Source organism: Arachis ipaensis, chromosome B7 (genome assembly GCF_059453495.1).
Source record: "Arachis ipaensis isolate K30076 ecotype BB chromosome B7, ASM5945349v1, whole genome shotgun sequence".
In the NCBI taxonomy this organism is placed as follows: domain Eukaryota; kingdom Viridiplantae; phylum Streptophyta; class Magnoliopsida; order Fabales; family Fabaceae; genus Arachis; species Arachis ipaensis.
Window position 1 is genome coordinate 133,249,596 of NC_142442.1, and position 18,799 is coordinate 133,268,394.

An 18,799-nucleotide genomic window follows, 5' to 3' on the forward strand; every position below is an offset into this window, starting at 1 on the left:
TTGGATAATTTTAAATTTAAAAGAATGGCGGTTATTAGATTCCTATCCATAATTCAAAATTCTAAACTCATTTCCTAACTGATTTTCAAAATTCGAATTTAATTTTGTTTCTAGAAGGGGTGAAGGGAGGTTGTTACAATTTTTTTTTCAACAATCACACACCACTCAAGCAATCAAGCAATCTGTCATTCAGTCCAGCAAACAACCACATTTATAAGACAACCATAATTACAGGCATATGTTTCTCATATTAATATCTATTTATAACAACTCTATAAGATAAAATAAATTTTAAGAAAATCCCTACTTCAATTATTTGCAATCCGCATAATTAAACGCGTTGAATCCCTTTTTTCCTCAGCTCATCACAGCGGTAGCCACAACCGCAGTTCCAAACCACTTTTGCAACAACCATAGTTACTCTAATTGCAACAAGAAATAACCGAAACTCAATCAAATAGCAAATAGCATCGCAAAACCTCATCCACATAACAAAATAGTGACTAAAAGTGTTTCGAAGCAAGAACGACTTACTGTACCAGCAAGGAACTAAAGTACAGCACAGCCACAGCTCCAGAGGTTAACTCCGGCAAGCTCCAACAGCAGCGGCTTCAGCCTGCAGCGGAAAAACTCACTACAACAACAGCTCAAAGCAAAGGCGGCAGAGAAACTTGCGGAGACCGTATAACCTGGTACAGACAACCTCAGCGACAACTCTCACGGTAAAGGTAAACTTAACGGATAAAGAAGCTGAAGCAGGGTTAGGGCTTACCAACAGACACAGCTTCAAGGGCGGTTTTCGGCGCCAGCGGCGGCGGCAAGGAGCTCCAGCAACGCAGCAGCCGCGCGGGCAAAACGATGGCGAGCCCAGCAATGCGGCGGCGACGGCAGCTCCGCGACGGTTTCCCTCACGCGCGTTCTCTGTTTGCGACTCCAACGGCGGCGGCGGCAGCGGAGAGGACGAACGGTGGCGGCGCTAGCAGCAGGATGCGGTGGCGATGGCGCAGCTACAGCAACGGTCTCCCTCCTCCTTCCTCTGTGGATCGCAGCTCCCTCTCTTCTCCCCTTCCACTGCTTCCGTCTCCCGTCTACTCTCCCCGTTCTCTCTTCTCCCTTTCTTTCTTTCTCTTTTTCTTTTTTTTTTTTTTTCTGGTTTGAGCCCTCAGATCTCATATAGTTAGCTAGAAATCAACTAAAGCTTATGCCACTAGCTTTATTCACAGACTTCTTGCACCATCTAGAAGAAATAAAATAAATAAATAAATAATTATGAAAGATCGCAGTTCACAGAGTTATCGAGTGAGAGAGAGAGATTAGTACAACTCCAGCTATGAACAAAACCTATTATCTGTGGGTGTTGGTTTGTTTTTGGAGAAAGGGGTATGGCGGCTAGGGTTAGGAAAATTAGGGTTAGGGTTGTGTTTCGGGGATTAGAGTTAATCTGAAATCTAATTAAATCTCTAAAATTACTTTAAAATATTATTTAGTGTATCAAAATACTATTTGATTTGAAATCAAATACTCTAATTGAAATTATAAGGTAATATAATTAATTTTCTTTATTTATAAAAATATTAGTATTAAATTCCGAAATCTCAATTACCTAAACCAAGCAATATAAAATTCTTATTATTTTATATTTGCTAAACTTTATTATTTAAATATAGAAAATAATTCGATAATTATAAAATCAGATAAAATCTTAAATTACTTTAAACTCAATTAATCAAAATTTGCTTTAGTTTATCTTTACTAAAATAATTTCTGAGGTTAAAGTACTTAATGAATAAATAAATCAAAATTAGCTCTTAATAAGATTTTTTGAAATTTCTGGGTCTTACATCCTACCCACTTTATAAAAATTTTCGTCCTCGGAAATTAATTTGGTACAAAGAATTACTAAAATAGTTTCGAATACTTTACTTTTGCATATTTTAGAAAAGTAGGGGTCTTGGCAGATATATGTATATAATTTTTCAAATACCAAAAATCCCGTAAAACTTGGATGTAAGAAAAAAGTGTGGTCTAGAGCAAAAATTACAAGATGATCCAAAATATAGAGATCACATGGGGATACTGTTTTATCAAAACTTTAAGTGCAAGAAGGTGCAAGTGTTCTAGTTGGGTGTTCGCAAAAACAAAGCGGTATTTAGATGGCAAAAGTTTGAAAATAGGTTGACGTAAACAAACAGGATAACGTCTGCGCATAGACCTCGTACCAACTTCAGAACTGCAACTGCCCAACTCCATCAGTCACTTCACAACCCTATAACCAGTCACAACCTAACATCCACAAACTTTTACGAGGAACAACTACCACACTCCTCATAATGTTGTACACTTACCAATCCACCTTTCACATTTACGAACAATATTTTTAAAGTTTTGTTTACTACCCCTAAAAGTCATACGTGATTCTAAGGCAATCCTCGAGTTTATTCAAAAGAATACAAGACCTTGGAAAAAGACAAGTGACAAAATCCACCAGGGCTTGAAAGGTTGTTGAAATAAGAAGTAATCAGGAATGCATAAGGAACGAAGAGTGTCACACAGAAAATTAGTTTGACAATCTCAATAATGATTCCCGAATCAGCAAAACCCGATAGGAATAACAAAAGAAAAAGTAGTGCAGTAGTTTGAAACAAAATTAAGTCGAGTCAAGGAATATGAGGTTTACAGAAAAAGAATGCCTAAGACCAAAGACAAAGCTCATAAGTCTCGAGTAGAATTAAGAATACTTTCGAATGAATTGCTCATAGAGAATGAAAAACATTTCAAAAACTATTTCACGTTTTCAAAGGAAAAGTGCGCATCAAACACTTTGTAAAAGAAATAACAAAAGTATATTTGTGGCATTACGTTAATACAATTCCATGTTGAAATAGATTATGTAGAGTTTTAAAATAAAATGAACACTGATTTGGCTAAGAACAAAAATATTCCCTCAAATATTTGAGAAAAATAGTTAGGTGCACCACTTAACCAAAAGTAGGCATAAAACTCGGAAGAAAATCAAATTGCCTCTTGTCAAAATAATTTACAAGTTAAAGACAAAATAGGTGAGGTTCGAAAAGGGAAAGTCAATTGGGTTAAGGCCAAAACAATTTTCCAAAAATCCTAAAAGACATTTAGATATTCAATCAAATAAAGGTATACAGTAAAATCGTGGCAAGGTTGTAAGAAAATCAAATGTTTGTTTAAAAATTCTCAAGGTTTATATTCAATCAAGCGTGTATTAAAATTTTAGCAAATATGGAAGAAGAAGAAGTTAAACTTTATTTAGAAAAGAACTTCGAAGTAAAAATTTGCTTAAAAGTCGGTTTCAAAACTTTATTTAAAACAGTGCATGCCAACTTCAAAATAACTTTGTCAATTTAAAGGATAGCTATGGATGAAATTTAAGCGAGAAAAATTGATTTAACTTTCTTAAGAAGAGAATCCAAAAATTTGTTTTAAAAGTTCATATCAAAACAAAATTGCCATCACATAAGAACATTCAAAAATATTAAGATGTACTTAAAAAGAAATCAGGCCATATGAAAAAGGATCTTAAATCAAGGGAGTTCAAACAAGATCAATTAGGCATAAGACGTCGAACAAGCTTTTAATCGAGCTACTGAAAACTTATACCTCCTCTTCTACCAGTCGTTCCTTAAAGAGCTAACACATCGGTTTTTACCTCTAAGGACCACGTGTGACACTGAGATAAGTACAAGTACGTTCAAAGAGATACAATTCGCAGAAAGAGAAGAATAAGCGACAAAATTATGTTTCTCATGAATTCGGAAGGAGGTGTAGGATTGCAACTAAGCAACGACGTACAGGCACGAGAAAACGTTTCGGAAAGAGTCATTTCGCAACATAACAAGAAATATTTAATTTAGGAACTCTAAAAGGTACAAGAAAATGGTAGTAGTAAATTAGATAAAAATAAACTAAAACCAAATCAGAGGAGCACAAGGTTCACAAGAATATGAAGGAATGGTTTAAATCACCAACAAATAGGAATGGTCAAAAGTCATAAGGTATGCCAAAAGGAAGAATCAAAATACAAATAGGAAAGAATTTTGATTTCAAAGAACTCCAATAGAAATTATAGAGGAGAACAGGGCAATTGCTTTACAAAATTCAAGAGAATCATCAAAAACGTAAATATTGTGTCATGTTAAAACAAATTCAAGTCGAACTAAATTATACAAGATTTGTGAAATGAAATTAGCTAGGCTAAGGATGAAATGTTTTCTCGACAATCTTGAAAGGTACCTTACATAATCAATTAAGAATTTGTATAAAAACAAAGCGAGGTTGGTAGGAAATCAAGTTGTTTTTCGCCAAAACTATTTCTAAGGTAAAGACAAAATATGTGAAATTTGAAAGATGGAATTTAATTGGACTAAGAACTAAAAGTAATTCCTCAGAAATCTCAAAAGATACTCAAGCATTTAGTCAATTAGGAGTATATAGTGAAATCACGGTAAAATTGAAAGGAATTTCAATTTTTTTTTAAAAGGAAAATTTGAGGTATGGTTTCAAAAACACATATGAATAAAGACATACTAAATTCAAAACACCTTTATCAAAATTTAAAGAATGATTATAGGTACAATCAAATAAGAGAGGATTGAGTTGAAATTTCTTCTAAGAGAACCAAAAATCTCTTTTAAAAAGTTTAAAACTAAAATTCCAAGTGTAACTTTTTTTAAATCACAATCTCATAAAGATATTAAAGAAGATTGAGAGATGTAAGGAAGGAAACCCACTCACATTTTGAGAAAGTAACTTAAATCAAGAAACACGAACAGAATTCACAAGACATGACAAATCGAATAAGTTCTCAGCTAATCCGAAGAAATACAAAATTCTTAAAGAAAAACAACCTAATCAATAGCAATTTCTTAAAGATTTCAAAGACCTTTTTGATGCATTAAACAATTTCAAAATCACATAAAAGAGTACATGAATAAAAAAGAGTTTGAACAGATAAAAACAAATCCTCCAAGAAATTTAATTAAACATAGGCAGTTAGGATTAAACGAGAATGCATTTCAACAAGAGATAAGGTTGAGAAATAATCAAACTACTTTTTAAAAAGAAATCTCAAATAAGGATTTTCAAGGCAAACTATGAAAGAACATGTTACAGGTCATCAATAGAATTTTCAAGACACATAAAAGAATATCCTCGAGAATTAACTCCTAACGTTCCCAAGCCATGCGATAAGCGTTACCTATTTCTTATCAATTCCAATTCGCCTATAATAACCTATTGACTTCCCGTTCACATAAGCCATCAACATTAAGTTGGCCAGACTTAACATCAACAGATATGCAACGGTAAGCTAACAATGTTAATTAATAGGCAGTCATGTGCATAAAATTCTAATTCTTGTTACTTGGACAAGACCTACAACATGACAGACACTCAGAGAATGTAATGAAGCATGGTCAGTCCATCTCCAAGGCTCTAATCAGGATGAACGGCTCTGATACCATAATGTAACACCCTCACTACCAGAATGTCACGCTTGCGGCTGCGCCACTCTGATAGCAAGAAGTATTACGACTACTATATATACTTAATATTAAAATAGGAGCCTTTGACTCGACACCGTATTGCTGATTTCTTTGAAAACCGAAAATAAATACTTTATCTTAAAAAAACAAACAGACATAGATTTATATACAAGACTTCTTACATAATAGCTTATAATGTAATATACAAATAAAACAAACAACTCCTATCCCTCTTACAAAATTGTAATAACAAAGACGAGGAAAGAAAAATTATCTATTTAGTGCAATATCATATAAACCAAAATGCAGTATAATTCTTCATAATGCTCCTTCATCCGATTCCTGAAAAGGTAAAGCTGTAGGGGGTGAGAACCTAACCACATGGTCTCACCATGAAGTTTTAGAATTTTCATAAGAAGATATTTAATAAGAAAACTGTTTTCAAGCTCAATGATTATCATTGCCTTATGAATCTTTTAAAAACCAATAGCTAATCATTCAAAACCTTTTCAAAGAAACATTATTTAATCTTTCAGAAAGCCAAAACCTTTCTTTTCTTATAAGAAAATCTTAATCAGAAACCAACCACACAATCAATCAACACAATCATCAATTCAACACCAAGGCTCATTCTCAAAAGTAGCACACAAGGACAAATGCAGGCAAAACAGACAAGGAAAGCACAGGTTTAGGTAGCAGTTACAACAAATAGTTCAGGTAGTAGTTAAGAACAGTTTAACAATTAGGCAAACCAAAACAAATTTAAACCCAAGAAAAGCATACAAATGCATATGATGCATGCCTGTCCTATGGCTAATGAGCTCATCTGTCGGTTATACAGCCAACCCGACAAGTCCGGTTTGTTATACCATTGGACTGTCCCCCAATGCGCATCCCCATGAGTCTATGCATAGTTTTTCTCATATATATCAAATTGCTCAATGGGGGTACCATTCTCAGGAATTTATAAGTGCCCGGTCACCCTTACATCGTAGGGTCAATAAAGTATCGAGTCTCAACCTGGAACAAGTGTTGGTAAGCCACTGCGTCCACCCAGGGAAATTCGTGTCTCAGATAATTCAAATTCATAAGCCATATGAATAATTCATTCAATATTCATCAATATCTAAGTCATTCTCAATATCATCATCATTCGTCAATCCATATCTCATTTCTAAATTCATTCAAAAATCATATTTCAAAGTCAATTCTCATCATCCTTCTTTCCATTCCGTTCATCAACAATCCCAATTTAAAATATAATTCTTTCTTTTCTAAATAAATCAATCTTAAAAAATATAATGTTTAAAACCAAACCTTTCCAAATAATTACTTAAAACAAAACTTCCAATTTTATAAAATTTCGGCAGCATCTCCTCTAAAATTCGGACTCTGCCACCCTTTTTGGGTCTGTCCAAACCTTCCTCAAACCCCTTTCAACAATTTTCAAATCTCAATCATTTTTCAAAACTCAACCAGTTCTAATATCAAGTTATTTTCAAATCCAACCATTTCCAATAATAAATCTTTTTCAAAATTAAACCAGCTCAAATATTAAATCATTTATAAAATCAAACTAATTCAAAATTAAACCGCTTTCAAAATTAATTCATTTTCATATCTCAAATCATTTCCAAAGCCGATTCATTTACATTATCAAAAATAACTTCAAAACCAAGAAAACCCACTTTTCATAATAATCAACTAAATAACTTTTAAAACTAATTTCTTTTCAACAATCACACACCACTCAAGCAATCAAGCAATCTGTCATTCAGTCCAGCAAACAACCACATTTATAAGACAATCATAATCACAGAAATATGTTTCTCACATTAATATCTATTTATAACAACTCTATAAGATAAAATAAATTTTAAGAAAACTGCTACCTCAATTATTCGCAATCCGCATAATTAAACGCGTTGAATCCCTTTTTTCCTCGGCTCATCACAGCGGCAGCCACAATCGCAGTTCCAAACCACTTTTGCAGCAACCATAGCTACTCTAATCGCAACAAGAAATAATCGAAACTCAATCAAATAGCAAATAGCATCACAAAACCTCAGCCACATAACAAAACAGTGACTAAAAGAGTTTTAAAGCAAGAATAACTTACTGTACCAGCAAGGAACTAAAGTACAGCACAGCCGCAGCTCTAGAGGTTAACTCCGACAAGCTCCAACGGCAGCGGCTTCAGCCTGCAGCGGAAAAACTCACAACAACAACATCTCAGAGCAAAGGTGGTAGAGAAACTCACGGTGACCGTATAACCTGGTACAGACAACCTCAGCGACAACTCTCACGGTAAAGGGAAACTTAACGAATAAAGAAGCTGAAGCAGGGTTAGGGCTTACCAACAGACACAGGCTTCAAGGGTGGTTTCTGGAGCCAACGGTGGTGGCGAGGAGCTCCGGCAACGCAGCCGCCGCGCGGGCAGAATGATGGCGAGCCCAGCAACGCAGCGGCGACGGCAGCTTCGCGATGGTTTCCCTTGCGCGCGTTCTCTGTTCGCAACTCCAACGGTGGCGTCTAGCAGCGGAGAGGACGAACGGCGGCGGCGCTAGTAGCAGGACGCGGTGGCGATGGCGCAGCTGCAGCAGTGGTCTCCCTCCTCCTTCCTCTATGGATCGTAGCTCCATCTCTTCTCCCCTTCCCCTACTTCCGTCTCCCCTCTGCTCTCCCCGTTCTCTCTTCTCCCTTTCTTTCTTTCTCTTTTTCTTTTTTTCTGGTTAGTGCCCTCAGTTCTCATATAGTTAGCTAGAAATCAGCTAAAGCTTATGCCACTAGCTTTATTCACAGACTTCTTGCACCATCCGAAAGAAATAAAATAAATAAATAAATAATTATGAAAGATCGCAGTTTACAGAGTTATCGAGTGAGAGAGAGATTGGTGCAACTCCAACTATGAACAAAACCTATTATCTGTAGGTATTGGTTTGTTTTTGGGGAAAGGAGTATGACGGATAGGGTTAGGGAATTAAGGTTAGGGTTGTGTTTTGGGGATTTAGTGTTAATCTGAAATTTAATTAAATCTCTAAAATTACTCTAAAATATTATTTAGTGTATCAAAATATTATTTAGTGTATCAAAATATTAACACCCTACCACCCAAAACTTTACGCTTAAGTCGTAAAATAGAGGTGGCGAGGTATTACGACTTCTAAAAATTAAAATACATACTTGTAATAGTAGAAAGAATATAATACACTAGGAGCCTTGAAAAATGGGTAAAACAAAATCGCAAATTGAAAAGCGCCACGCTCCGGAAACGGAACAACTTGCGTGTGAGGCAAACTATAACTATAAAACGTAAGACAATAAAAGTAGGAATCGAAAGCCATAGGTACAAAATAACAAGCTCCTAACTCAGTCTGCGAAGTCAAGGCTGGCCGGAGAATATTTACATATATATATATATATATATATATATACATACATACATATCCAAAACCCAAGATGTACATAAACAAAGTCCTGCCTCTCCATAAACCTCTAAGAAGATAAAAAAGGATAAGTTGTGTGGAGAGAAAGCTAAGTACGTGTATATACATCACTGCACAACAAAATAACACAGTAACCACTTCGGTTCAGGTGTCCAGACACCTAATGAGATACCTTTCGACCTGTATCTGAAAAACAACAACATAGTATGGAATGAGAACCGGAGGTTCTCAGTATAGTAAAGGTGCCCACATAGTTAATATAAAAGGTCTCAGGAAAGCCAGAGGCATTCCTATACTCCGACACTCAGATTTCAGCTTAAGAATTCAACTAAACCAGAAATTAGGTAAGTTGTCTAAGGTATTCTAGTTCTGAATCTAACTTTAACTTAATACTTCACTTTCTGTCGCCTCCAATCCTCCGAATCACTGGTGGAACAACCCTCTCCCCTCACACCTTTGTCAAGAGGGATTTCTCAAAAAACATACACGTACAGTTCAAGCAAGGAAACCACAGATAGAGAAGCATTTACAGCAGGTAGAACAAGTAGCGGATAAGCAGAATTAAACAGTTAAGCAAACCAAAACAATGCACACTTAAGCAAACAAACAATTGCATATGATGTATGCCTGTCCTATGGCTGATGAGTCTCATCTGTTGGTTATACAGCCAACCCGACATGTCCTGGTAGTTAACCATTGGATAGTCCCTCTGTGTGCGCATTCCCAAGCTCAATAATATTCCATGGAGTCAAACTCCAAGCTCAAATATAATATTACATGGAGTCACACTCCAAGCTCAATAATATAGTATTCCATGGAGTTAAACTCCAAGCTCAATAATATAGTATTCCATGGAGTCGAACTCCAAGCTCAAATATAATATTCAATATTCATATATATGCATGCCCATGGGGAATCCGGAGAGTTAAAGTGCCCGGTCACATCTTGCGACAGAGGGTCAACAAATAGTCTCAAATACACAAGCCACATAATAATCTCTTTCTTTTTAAAGTACCACCTCAATTCAAAACTCCAATTCTTATAGAAGTTTTGGCAGTATTTCCTCTAAAGCTCAAATTTCTGCCATCCTTCAAGGGTCCCAACTATCAAATCAAACACCTCTCAGTCCTTCAAATCATTTCCGGTAACAAATTATTTCAAAGTCAAACAAATACCAATATTAAATCTTTTCCAAACCGACCAACTTCAACAGCAAATTATTAACAATAGCTAAACCACACATTTTATCCAATATGCACAATCCATCAATTATACATTCAATTCATTCCTATCTTAAGGTCTTCTAGCCTAAATTTTCATGTGACATTAAACATTAACTACGAGAAACCAAAACCATACCTTCGTACGGAATCAAAATATTCGAAGCTCCGGAGAAACTTTTTGGCTGAGCTATCGAAGAAGAAAATGTCCAGAATCGTCTATGCCTCCTAAAACTCCAGTTGGTCAAACTCAAGGGGTAGAGGAGCTACGTCACCATCAACTTCTACCGGTCAAAAGTGGTGCCAACGTATAGAAGAGAAGGATACGAATACTTTTACCGGATTAGATTTTTTGATTGGAGTTACGGATTGCAAGAAATCGAAGTCGGAAGTTTGATGGGTTTACGGTCTTTCGCGGTTACGTTCTTCTCACTCCCGTTTTCTTTTTCCTTTTCTCTCGCATATGCTAATCATACATATGTAACTTAATGTAAAATCAAAACCGCCTTTGATTTTTGTTCCGAGGGTTACCTGAAACTGTAGGTCGATCTCGGATGAGATCTTCTGTACTGGTCAGAGATGACGTGTCCGGTTGGCTGGTGGCGGCCGGAGCTATTGTGTCTGACTTGTTGGACTAGCTGCACTTCTGATCCTTGGTCACCGGAGGGTGGGGGGTACCTGCAAGAGACTCCGATGCTTAAGTTAGCATGGGTATTAAGCATGTTTATTGTAGAATCAGAGTATGAGTTATACCTGGGTGCTCCAGTGTATTTATAGTGGTTGTAGAGTGACCTTTCTAGATAAGATAAGTTAGTTATCTTATCTTATCTTTATCTTTGAGTTGAGGTCAGCTTATCTTCAAGGGAACCGCCGTGTTCCTTTATTTGGGCCCCTTATTGGGCTTTCCTGTCGATTTGGCCGACCTATTTGAGAAGAGGTCGGATAGCCTGACCTGAAGAGGTCGGTCGCTTTGTCACTGAACATCTCGGGTCGGATAGCTCGGCCCAGGGTGTGAACAGTGCCCCTGCTCGAGCTTGGTCTTTCTTTTTGAGGTCGAGTCTTAGACTTCGATCCTTCTCTGGTGAAGCCGAACTCGAGCATTTGTCGACTTCTTTCTTTTTGTAGAATTTTTGAATGTGGAACATTTTCCTCTGAAAGCGTGCGCTTTTATAGTAGCGTTCTGTTCTTGGGAACGTGCAAGGGTTTAATACCTTCATTAATTGGTTTTAATTACCCCGTTCCCTTGGCTTTTATTTTGAAATTTGCTCACAGAAAATGGTTTCTCTTCTTCATTTCTCTTTGTAACTTCTCTTTTACTCTCTCGCTTTTCTATTTTCGCCTTTTGTATTTCTTGAGTTGTGGCATCATTTGGCAGTTTTTCTGGGTGATTCCGTCTCTCCGTCTTCAATCTCCTTCGAGGCTTCTTCGCTCAGGTTGGTTTTTCTTCCTTTCTCTTTTCCGTGTCACTTTTTCATGTCTGATTTTGAGAAAGTTTTGATTTTGTTTGGAGAAAGTTTAGATCTTTCTGCTTTTGCTGTGCCTGATTGCTGTTGTAATGTGTGTTCTGGGAGTTTTTTCGCCTTTCGCGTTAACCTTTTCACTTTTCCTCTTGTTTGATGCTTGCATGTTGTTCCGTTTCTGTTTGTGCTTTTGATTTTGAAGCTTTGGAATGATGATTTTGTTTGAATCACAAAAAGATTGCATCTTTGACGATTTCCGCTTGGCATGTTTGATGTTGGCGATGCTCTTTTGCTGATAGACTGTGGGAAGATAGTGGCTTTTGATGACTTCGTGTTTTCCTTTTTCGAAACGTTTTGTTATTTGAGATCTTCTTTTCTTGTTTTGAGAAATGTCGGGACGTGAGCTGTAGATTTTTCCTGAAATCTTGCTTTGTTACTGCCTCCAAAGGATGCCCCAGGGCTTTGGTTTGAGTCTTGGGGTTTTCCTTTTCTGTTTGTTCTTCTGTATCATATTAGTCGAGTTGTTTTGCCCCTCGTCCGAGATATTTTTTAGTAATCCAATCTTCTTTTCTTATTGTAGGATTAGTTGGCCTCATGTCTTCTCGCAATAACATTGTAGAGATGTCTTTTAAAGTTCTCGAGGGGATGTCCGATTGGCTGGACTCCCTTGTCTTAATGTGTGTCTCTGTTGTGGATGCTGATTTTTGTGTGGAGCTGAGGAAACGTCATAGGGTTTGTGGTGGTGGTGCCCGAGAGAGAGATTATGAGCTTGTGGCACCCGATTCTGACGAGAGGGTTTGTTTTCCTACTTCTGTCGAGGGGGAGCGTCCCTTTTTCTACGCCTATGAATATTTCTTTAGTCAGTTGGACATTACTTTTCCTTTTACTGCTTTCGAGACCGACTTGTTGTGGTCGTGTAACATTGCCCCATCCCAGCTTCATCCGAATTCCTGGGGTTTTATCAAGATTTTTTAGCTGCTTTGCCAAGAGTTAGGCATAACAACTTCTCAGACTCTTTTCCTCTATCTTTTTGTTTCTGCCAAGCCTGGAGGGTCTTCCAAAAAGAAAGCTTCATGGGTTTCTTTCAGGTCGGCCAAGAGGCATAAAGTTTTTGCCATGTATGATGAGTCTTTTAAAGATTTTAAGAATTATTTCTTTCGAGTCCGTGCTGTTGAGGGGGCCCGGCCCTTTTTTCTTGATGAAAATGATGAGCCTGCCTTTCCTCTAGAATGGAAAAAGAATGTGAGAGTGTCTCGCTATACATGGGAGATGCTTGACGAGGTTGAGCGGGCTTTTGTAATTGTTCTTGAAGATTTATGGGGGGAACCACCCCATCTTGATACGAAAAGATTTTTGAGTGATCCATCCTTGATTCGAACTGCTTTGGGTACTGTCTGACTTATTTCTATACTTGCTTTTTAGTTTTGCTTCTTCTTTTTGTGATTGTAACCCATTACTGTGGTCGATTCTGTATTTTCAGAGATGTGGAAAAACAACGATTCCATGAAGGCCTACAAGAAAGCAAAGAAGGCTGCAGCTGCTCAAAATATCTCGGCCAAGGTGGCGGGAGAGGGATCTTCTCAAGTTCCGGTGAAGCCGCCCGTGCCGAGTTCTCCTGGCCCGAGGAGGGTAATTCTCACTCCTCGGGTTCGCTTGGCCGAGCCTCCACAGTCTTCTGCTGCTACTTCTGGTGTTCCTCCCAACAAGAAACAAAAAACAATTGAGCCTTTCAACCTTGATGCCCCTGATTTTGACGCAGTCGAGTTCGTAGATCAGCAGATCGGTCCATACGGTGTCCTCCCTATGGATGATGTATCACTCCTTCGTCATTTGGACTTTATAACTCAGAGTAGTGTAAAAATGGCACATATGGGAGCTGCCTTGTATCGAACGACTCAAAATCTTCCTCTCCATGCCACCAAAGCCTTCATGGAGGAGGCAAAACAGGAATTCGATCGGATGAAGGGCTTGAAAGAGGAGCTTGAGGTGAAGGTGGCCAAACTGGAGAAGGATCTAGAGAATGAGAAGGCGAGTTCCCTTGCTCTGGCGGCTTCTGTGTGGTTGGCTGAGGACACGGCGTTGAGGCATAAAGACATCTACATTATGTCCTATCGGGAGGGAATGCGTTTGAAGGGGGAGTTGGAGAACGCCCGAGCTGATTATTCTGAGCTTCAGGGTCATCTTGTTGGCAGTGTGAATGCTGCTTACGAGAACCTGAAGGAGCAGGTTCGAATTATTGCTCCCGAGGCCGATCTTAGTCTTTTTAGCCTGGATAATATTGTGAGGGATGGTAAGATTGTCCCTGATGACCAAGATGATGACGATATCGAGCCTCCCCCTGTGCCTTCTGTCAAAGTGTCAACTTCTATTGTTCCTCCAGGTGAGGTCGGTCATTCCGTTTCTGATCCGGACTGTCAGATCTTGAACTGGGATGATGGTACCGTGGATGCTGTGCCTATTCAGACTCGCCCTTCTTCTCCCCGTACTGATGCTGCCGAGAAGGCTCTCGATCTTAGCTGATTTTTCTTGGGTGTTTGTGTAGATGGCCCGACTTGTGGGCTTTTAAACTCTTTATTTTGTAATTTGAATATTTTGCTGACTGTTGATACTCCTTCTAGTTGCTTGTTTAGCAACTTTTCATTTTGAAAAAACAACAAGTAGCTTTCAAGCTTTGGGCCTGATCCTGAAGCTTGTTTATAATATTGTATTTCATATCATGCTTGTTTGCACTTGTCTTGGCACCTTTTTGGGTTTTGAGAATGCTGAAGCCTTGCTGCTCGGCCTCTTTGGATTGCTTTGTACCTATTGCTTGTAGCTTGGATCCTTTGAGGTTGTGGATGTGTGGATCCAACTTGTATTTCATTTTTCTGGCTCTTACTTGTATTTATTTCTGGCCATCCATAACTGATTTCTTTACGTTGGTCCTCTTTCCAATTATTTTTGTAGTCCTCTTTCTTGGACCTTTGTCAGGTCTCTTTCAGGGATTACTTTTATAACTTGTCCGTTGTAGGAGACCGACTTCTTTATGTCGATCTCTTCTAAGTTATTTTGTAATCCTCTTTCTTGGACCTTTGTCAGGTCTCTTTCAGGGATTACTTTTATAACTTGTTCGTTTGTAGGAGATCGACTTCTTTATGTCGATCTCTTCTAAGTTATTTTTGTAATCCTCTTTCTTGGACCTTTGTCAGGTCTCTTTCAGGGATTACTTTTATAACTTGTCTGTTGTAGGAGACCGACTTCTTTATGTCGATCTCTTCTAAGTTATTTTGTAATCCTCTTTCTTGGACCTTTGTCAGGTCTCTTTCAGGGATTACTTTTATAACTTATTTTTCGTAGGAGACCGACTTCGTCATGTCGATCTCTTCTAAGTTATAGCAATTCCTCTTTTATAGGGTTGGCCAGACCTCTTTCCAGGGATTTGCTGATAACTTGGGTTGACTTGGTCCGACTTTTTAACGTCGGCCAGTCTTTAAGTTATTATTTAGCAATCCATAAGACCTCATCAGGTTCTTTTTCCGGATCACTTTCGATAACTTCTTACATTATTCTGTGTTCATCTTTACCGATTTGTAGAAGGTGGTTTCTATCTTTGTTTGGTTGACCTTTAGATGAATCGCGTTTTCATCTCTATTGGTCTTTATCGTGATCATGCAATGAATCTGTTTTTCACTTTTTTGCCGATCCGTTGCTTTATAATCGGACGATGAATGCTTCAGATTAATGCGTCTTGAGAATTTGTAGAATATCTAAAATATGCTTTATTTAAAAGAAAATGTAAATATATACATGTGGGAGTTTTTCATCCCTTTAAGTCGAATAATTTCTGAATCTCAACTTGGTGCCTCATTAAAAAACCTTTTCAGGAAAAAGAGTGCATCCTATGATGAGATCTTTTACTTTTTCTAGCTATAGTACCTTCTTAGGTTGCAGGCGTGCTATGATCTGGGAAGCTTTTGTCCCTCGTGTTCGGACAGTCTGTAGTAGCCCTTCCCAAGTACTTCTATGACTCGGTAGGGTCCTTTCCAGTTTGCTGCCAGCTTTCCTTCTCCGGGTCGAGTTGTTCCAATATCATTTTGGATTAGGATGAGATCATTCTCAGCGAAACCTCTCGGCAGTACCTTTTGATTATATCTGGAAGCCATTCAACGTTTTAGTGCTTCTTCCCTGATCCAAATTTTTTCTTGGATTTCAGGAAGTAGGTCGAGCTCTTCCCTTTGAAGTTGGGAGTTGGCTTCCTCATTTTAATGAACCACTCTAGGCGACCTTTCCTCGACCTCTACTGGGATCATTGCCTCCACTCCGTATGCTAGTCGAAATGGTGATTCGTTTATGGTGGAATATGGCGTTGTTCGATATGCCCATAGGACTTGTGGAAGTTCTTCGGCCCAGGCTCCCTTTGCATCTTGCAGTCTCCGTTTTAGCCCAGCCAATATGACTTTGTTGGCCGCTTTGGCTTGTCCATTGGCTTGGGGATGTTCAACGAAGGTGAACTGGTATTTTATGTTTAAGTTGGCTACTAACTTTCTGCAGCCCGCGTCTGTGAATTGGGTGCCATTGTCTGTAGTGATGGAGTATGGAACCCCAAACCTTGTGACAATATTCTTATATAGGAATTTCCGGCTCCTTTGAGCAGTGGCATTGGCTAGGGGCTCTGCCTCGATCCACTTTGTGAAATAGTCTACCCCGACTATGAGGAATTTAACTTGTCCCGATCCCTGGGGAAAGGGTCCGAGAAGATCGAGTCCCCATTTTACAAATGGCCAAGGCGATGTTACGCTGATGAGCTCTTCTGGCAGGGCGATGTGAAAGTTGGCATGTTTCTGGCATGGTGGGCATGTCCTTACAAATTCTGTAGCTTCCTTTTGTAGAGTTGGCCAATAAAATCCCGCCCGGAGTACTTTTTTGGTGAGAGCTTGTGCTCTGAGATGATTACCACAAATGCCACTGTGTACTTCCTCTAAAACTTCCCTTGTGTTGGAGGTCGGCACACATTTTAGTAGTGGTATTGAAATCCCTCTTTTATATAGGGTGTTGTTTATGATAGTGTTGTACTGAGCCTCCTGTTTTAACCTCTTTGCCTCCTTCTCATTTGTGAGGAGTGTTTCTATTTTGAGGTAATTAATTATGGGGGTCATCCATCCTTGATCCTGACTTGTTATGGCTAGGACTTTTCCTCTTCCGAGATTGACGGGTTCTGCAGCATTTTCTGGATGAGGCTTCTATTGTTGCCCCCTGGTTTGGTGCTGGCTAGTTTTGAGAGTGCATCAGCACAGGCATTTTGTTCGCGGGATATGTGACAGATCTTATATTCCCCGAGTTGTCCGAGCTGTTCCTTGGTTTTATCCAAATACTTTTTCATGGTGGGGTCTTTGGCTTGGTAGCTCCCTGTTATTTGTGAGGTGACTACTTGTGAATAACTGAAGATGTTGAGTTTTTGAGCTCCAACCTCCTTAGCCAGCTTTAAACCAGCAAGTAATGCTTCATATTCCGCCTGGTTGTTCGAGGCCGGGAACCCAAATTTGAGGGAAAGCTCAACTTGGGTTCCTTGGTTGCTTTCTATTATCACACCTGCGCCGCTTCCAATCTTATTCGAGGACCCGTCCACGTAGAGATTCCATTCTGTAGGGGTGGTGCACGAAATTGTAATCATCAACAACAGCGCCAAAAACTTGGTGCATGAAATTACAATCACACTTTTGCAACTCCGCACAACTAACCAGCAAGTGCACTGGGTCGTCCAAGTAATACCTTACGTGAGTAAGGGTCGATCCCACGGAGATTGTCGGCTTGAAGCAAGCTATGGTTATCTTGTAACTCTTAGTCAGGATATCAATAATTCTCAGATTTAATTGTAAAAAGTAAAAGAACATGAATAAATACTTGTTATGCAGTAATGAAGAACATGTTGAGGTTTTGGAAATGCTCTGTCCCCTGAATCTCTGCTTTCCTACTATCTTCTTCTTCACACACGCAAGGCTCCTTCCATGGCAAGCTTTATGTTGGGCATCACCGTTGTCAATGGCTACTTCCTGTCCTCTCAGTGAAAATATTCCAAATGCGCTGTCACCGCACGGCTAATCATCTGTCGATTCTCGATCATGCTGGAATAGGATCCATTGATCCTTTTGCGTCTGTCACACGCCCAACACTCGCGAGTTTGAAGCTCGTCACAGTCATCCCTGCCCAGATCCTACTCGGAATACCACAGACAAGATTTAGACTTTTCGGACCTCAGGAATGGCTGCCAATAATTCTAGCCTATACCCCGAAGGTTCTAATCTTAGATTAGGAGCCCAAGAGATACACATTCAAGCTTGATTGCATGTAGAACGGAAGTGGTTGTTAGGCACGCATTCATAGGTGAGAATGATGATGATTGTCACGGATCATCACATTCATCAGGTTGAAGTGCGAATGAATATCTTAGAATAGAAGCAAGCGTGATAGAATGGAAAACAGTAGTAATTGCATTAATTTATCGAAATACAGTAGAGCTCCTCACCCCCAACAATGGGGTTTAGAGACTCATGCCGTAGAAGATACAATCTGAAATGTGTAGAATGTCATGAGGTACAAGATGAATTACTAAAAGTAGTTTTTATAGTAAACTAGTGACCTAGGGTTACAGAAAATGAGTAAGCTAGGGTGTTTTAGTGTAAAAATCCACTTTCGGGGCCCACTTGGTGTGTGATTGGGCTGAGCATTGAAGCTTTCATGTGTAGAGACTTTTCTTGGAGTTAAACGCCAGTTTTTGTGCCAGTTTGGGCATTTAACTCCAGCTTTTATGCCAGTTCTGGCGTTAAACGCCAAAATTCTTAAGCTGACTTGGAACGCCAGTTTGGGCCATCAAATCTTGGGCAAAGTATGGACTATTATATATTGCTGGAAAGACCAGAATGTCTACTTTCCAACGCAATTGAGAATGCACCAATTGGGCTTTCGTAGCTCCAGAAAATTCACTTCGACTGCAGGGAGGTCAGAATCCAATAGCATCTGTAGTCCTTTTTCAATCTCTGAATCAGATTTTTGCTCAGGTCCCTCAATTTCAGCCAGAAAATACCTGAAATCACAGAAAAACACACAAACTCATAGTAAAGTCCAGAAAAGTGAATTTTAAATAAAAACTAATAAAAATATAATAAAAACTAACTAAAGTCTAC

General features: G+C 38.8%; 1 protein-coding gene across 1 annotated transcript; it reads left to right on the top strand.

Annotated features, from left to right (window-relative positions):
* The first annotated feature begins 12,908 nt into the window (after positions 1–12,908).
* On the top strand, positions 12,909–14,159 carry LOC148554199 (uncharacterized). The gene is made up of 2 exons (XM_088493118.1): positions 12,909–13,026; positions 13,120–14,159. The coding sequence occupies exons 1-2, from the start codon at positions 12,909–12,911 to the stop codon at positions 14,157–14,159; spliced, it is 1,158 nt and encodes a 385-aa protein (XP_088349244.1).
* Positions 14,160–18,799: the final 4,640 nt, after the last annotated feature.

What these genes read in the sequence shown, in the direction of transcription:
- LOC148554199 (XM_088493118.1), top strand. Translation starts at nt 12,909, where the DNA reads ATGCTTGACGAGGTTGAGCGGGCTTTTGTAATTGTTCTTGAAGATTTA. An exon ending in CTTGATTCGAACTGCTTTGG is followed by an intron (nt 13,027 to 13,119) that starts GTACTGTCTGAC and finishes CTGTATTTTCAG; the next exon opens with AGATGTGGAAAAACAACGAT.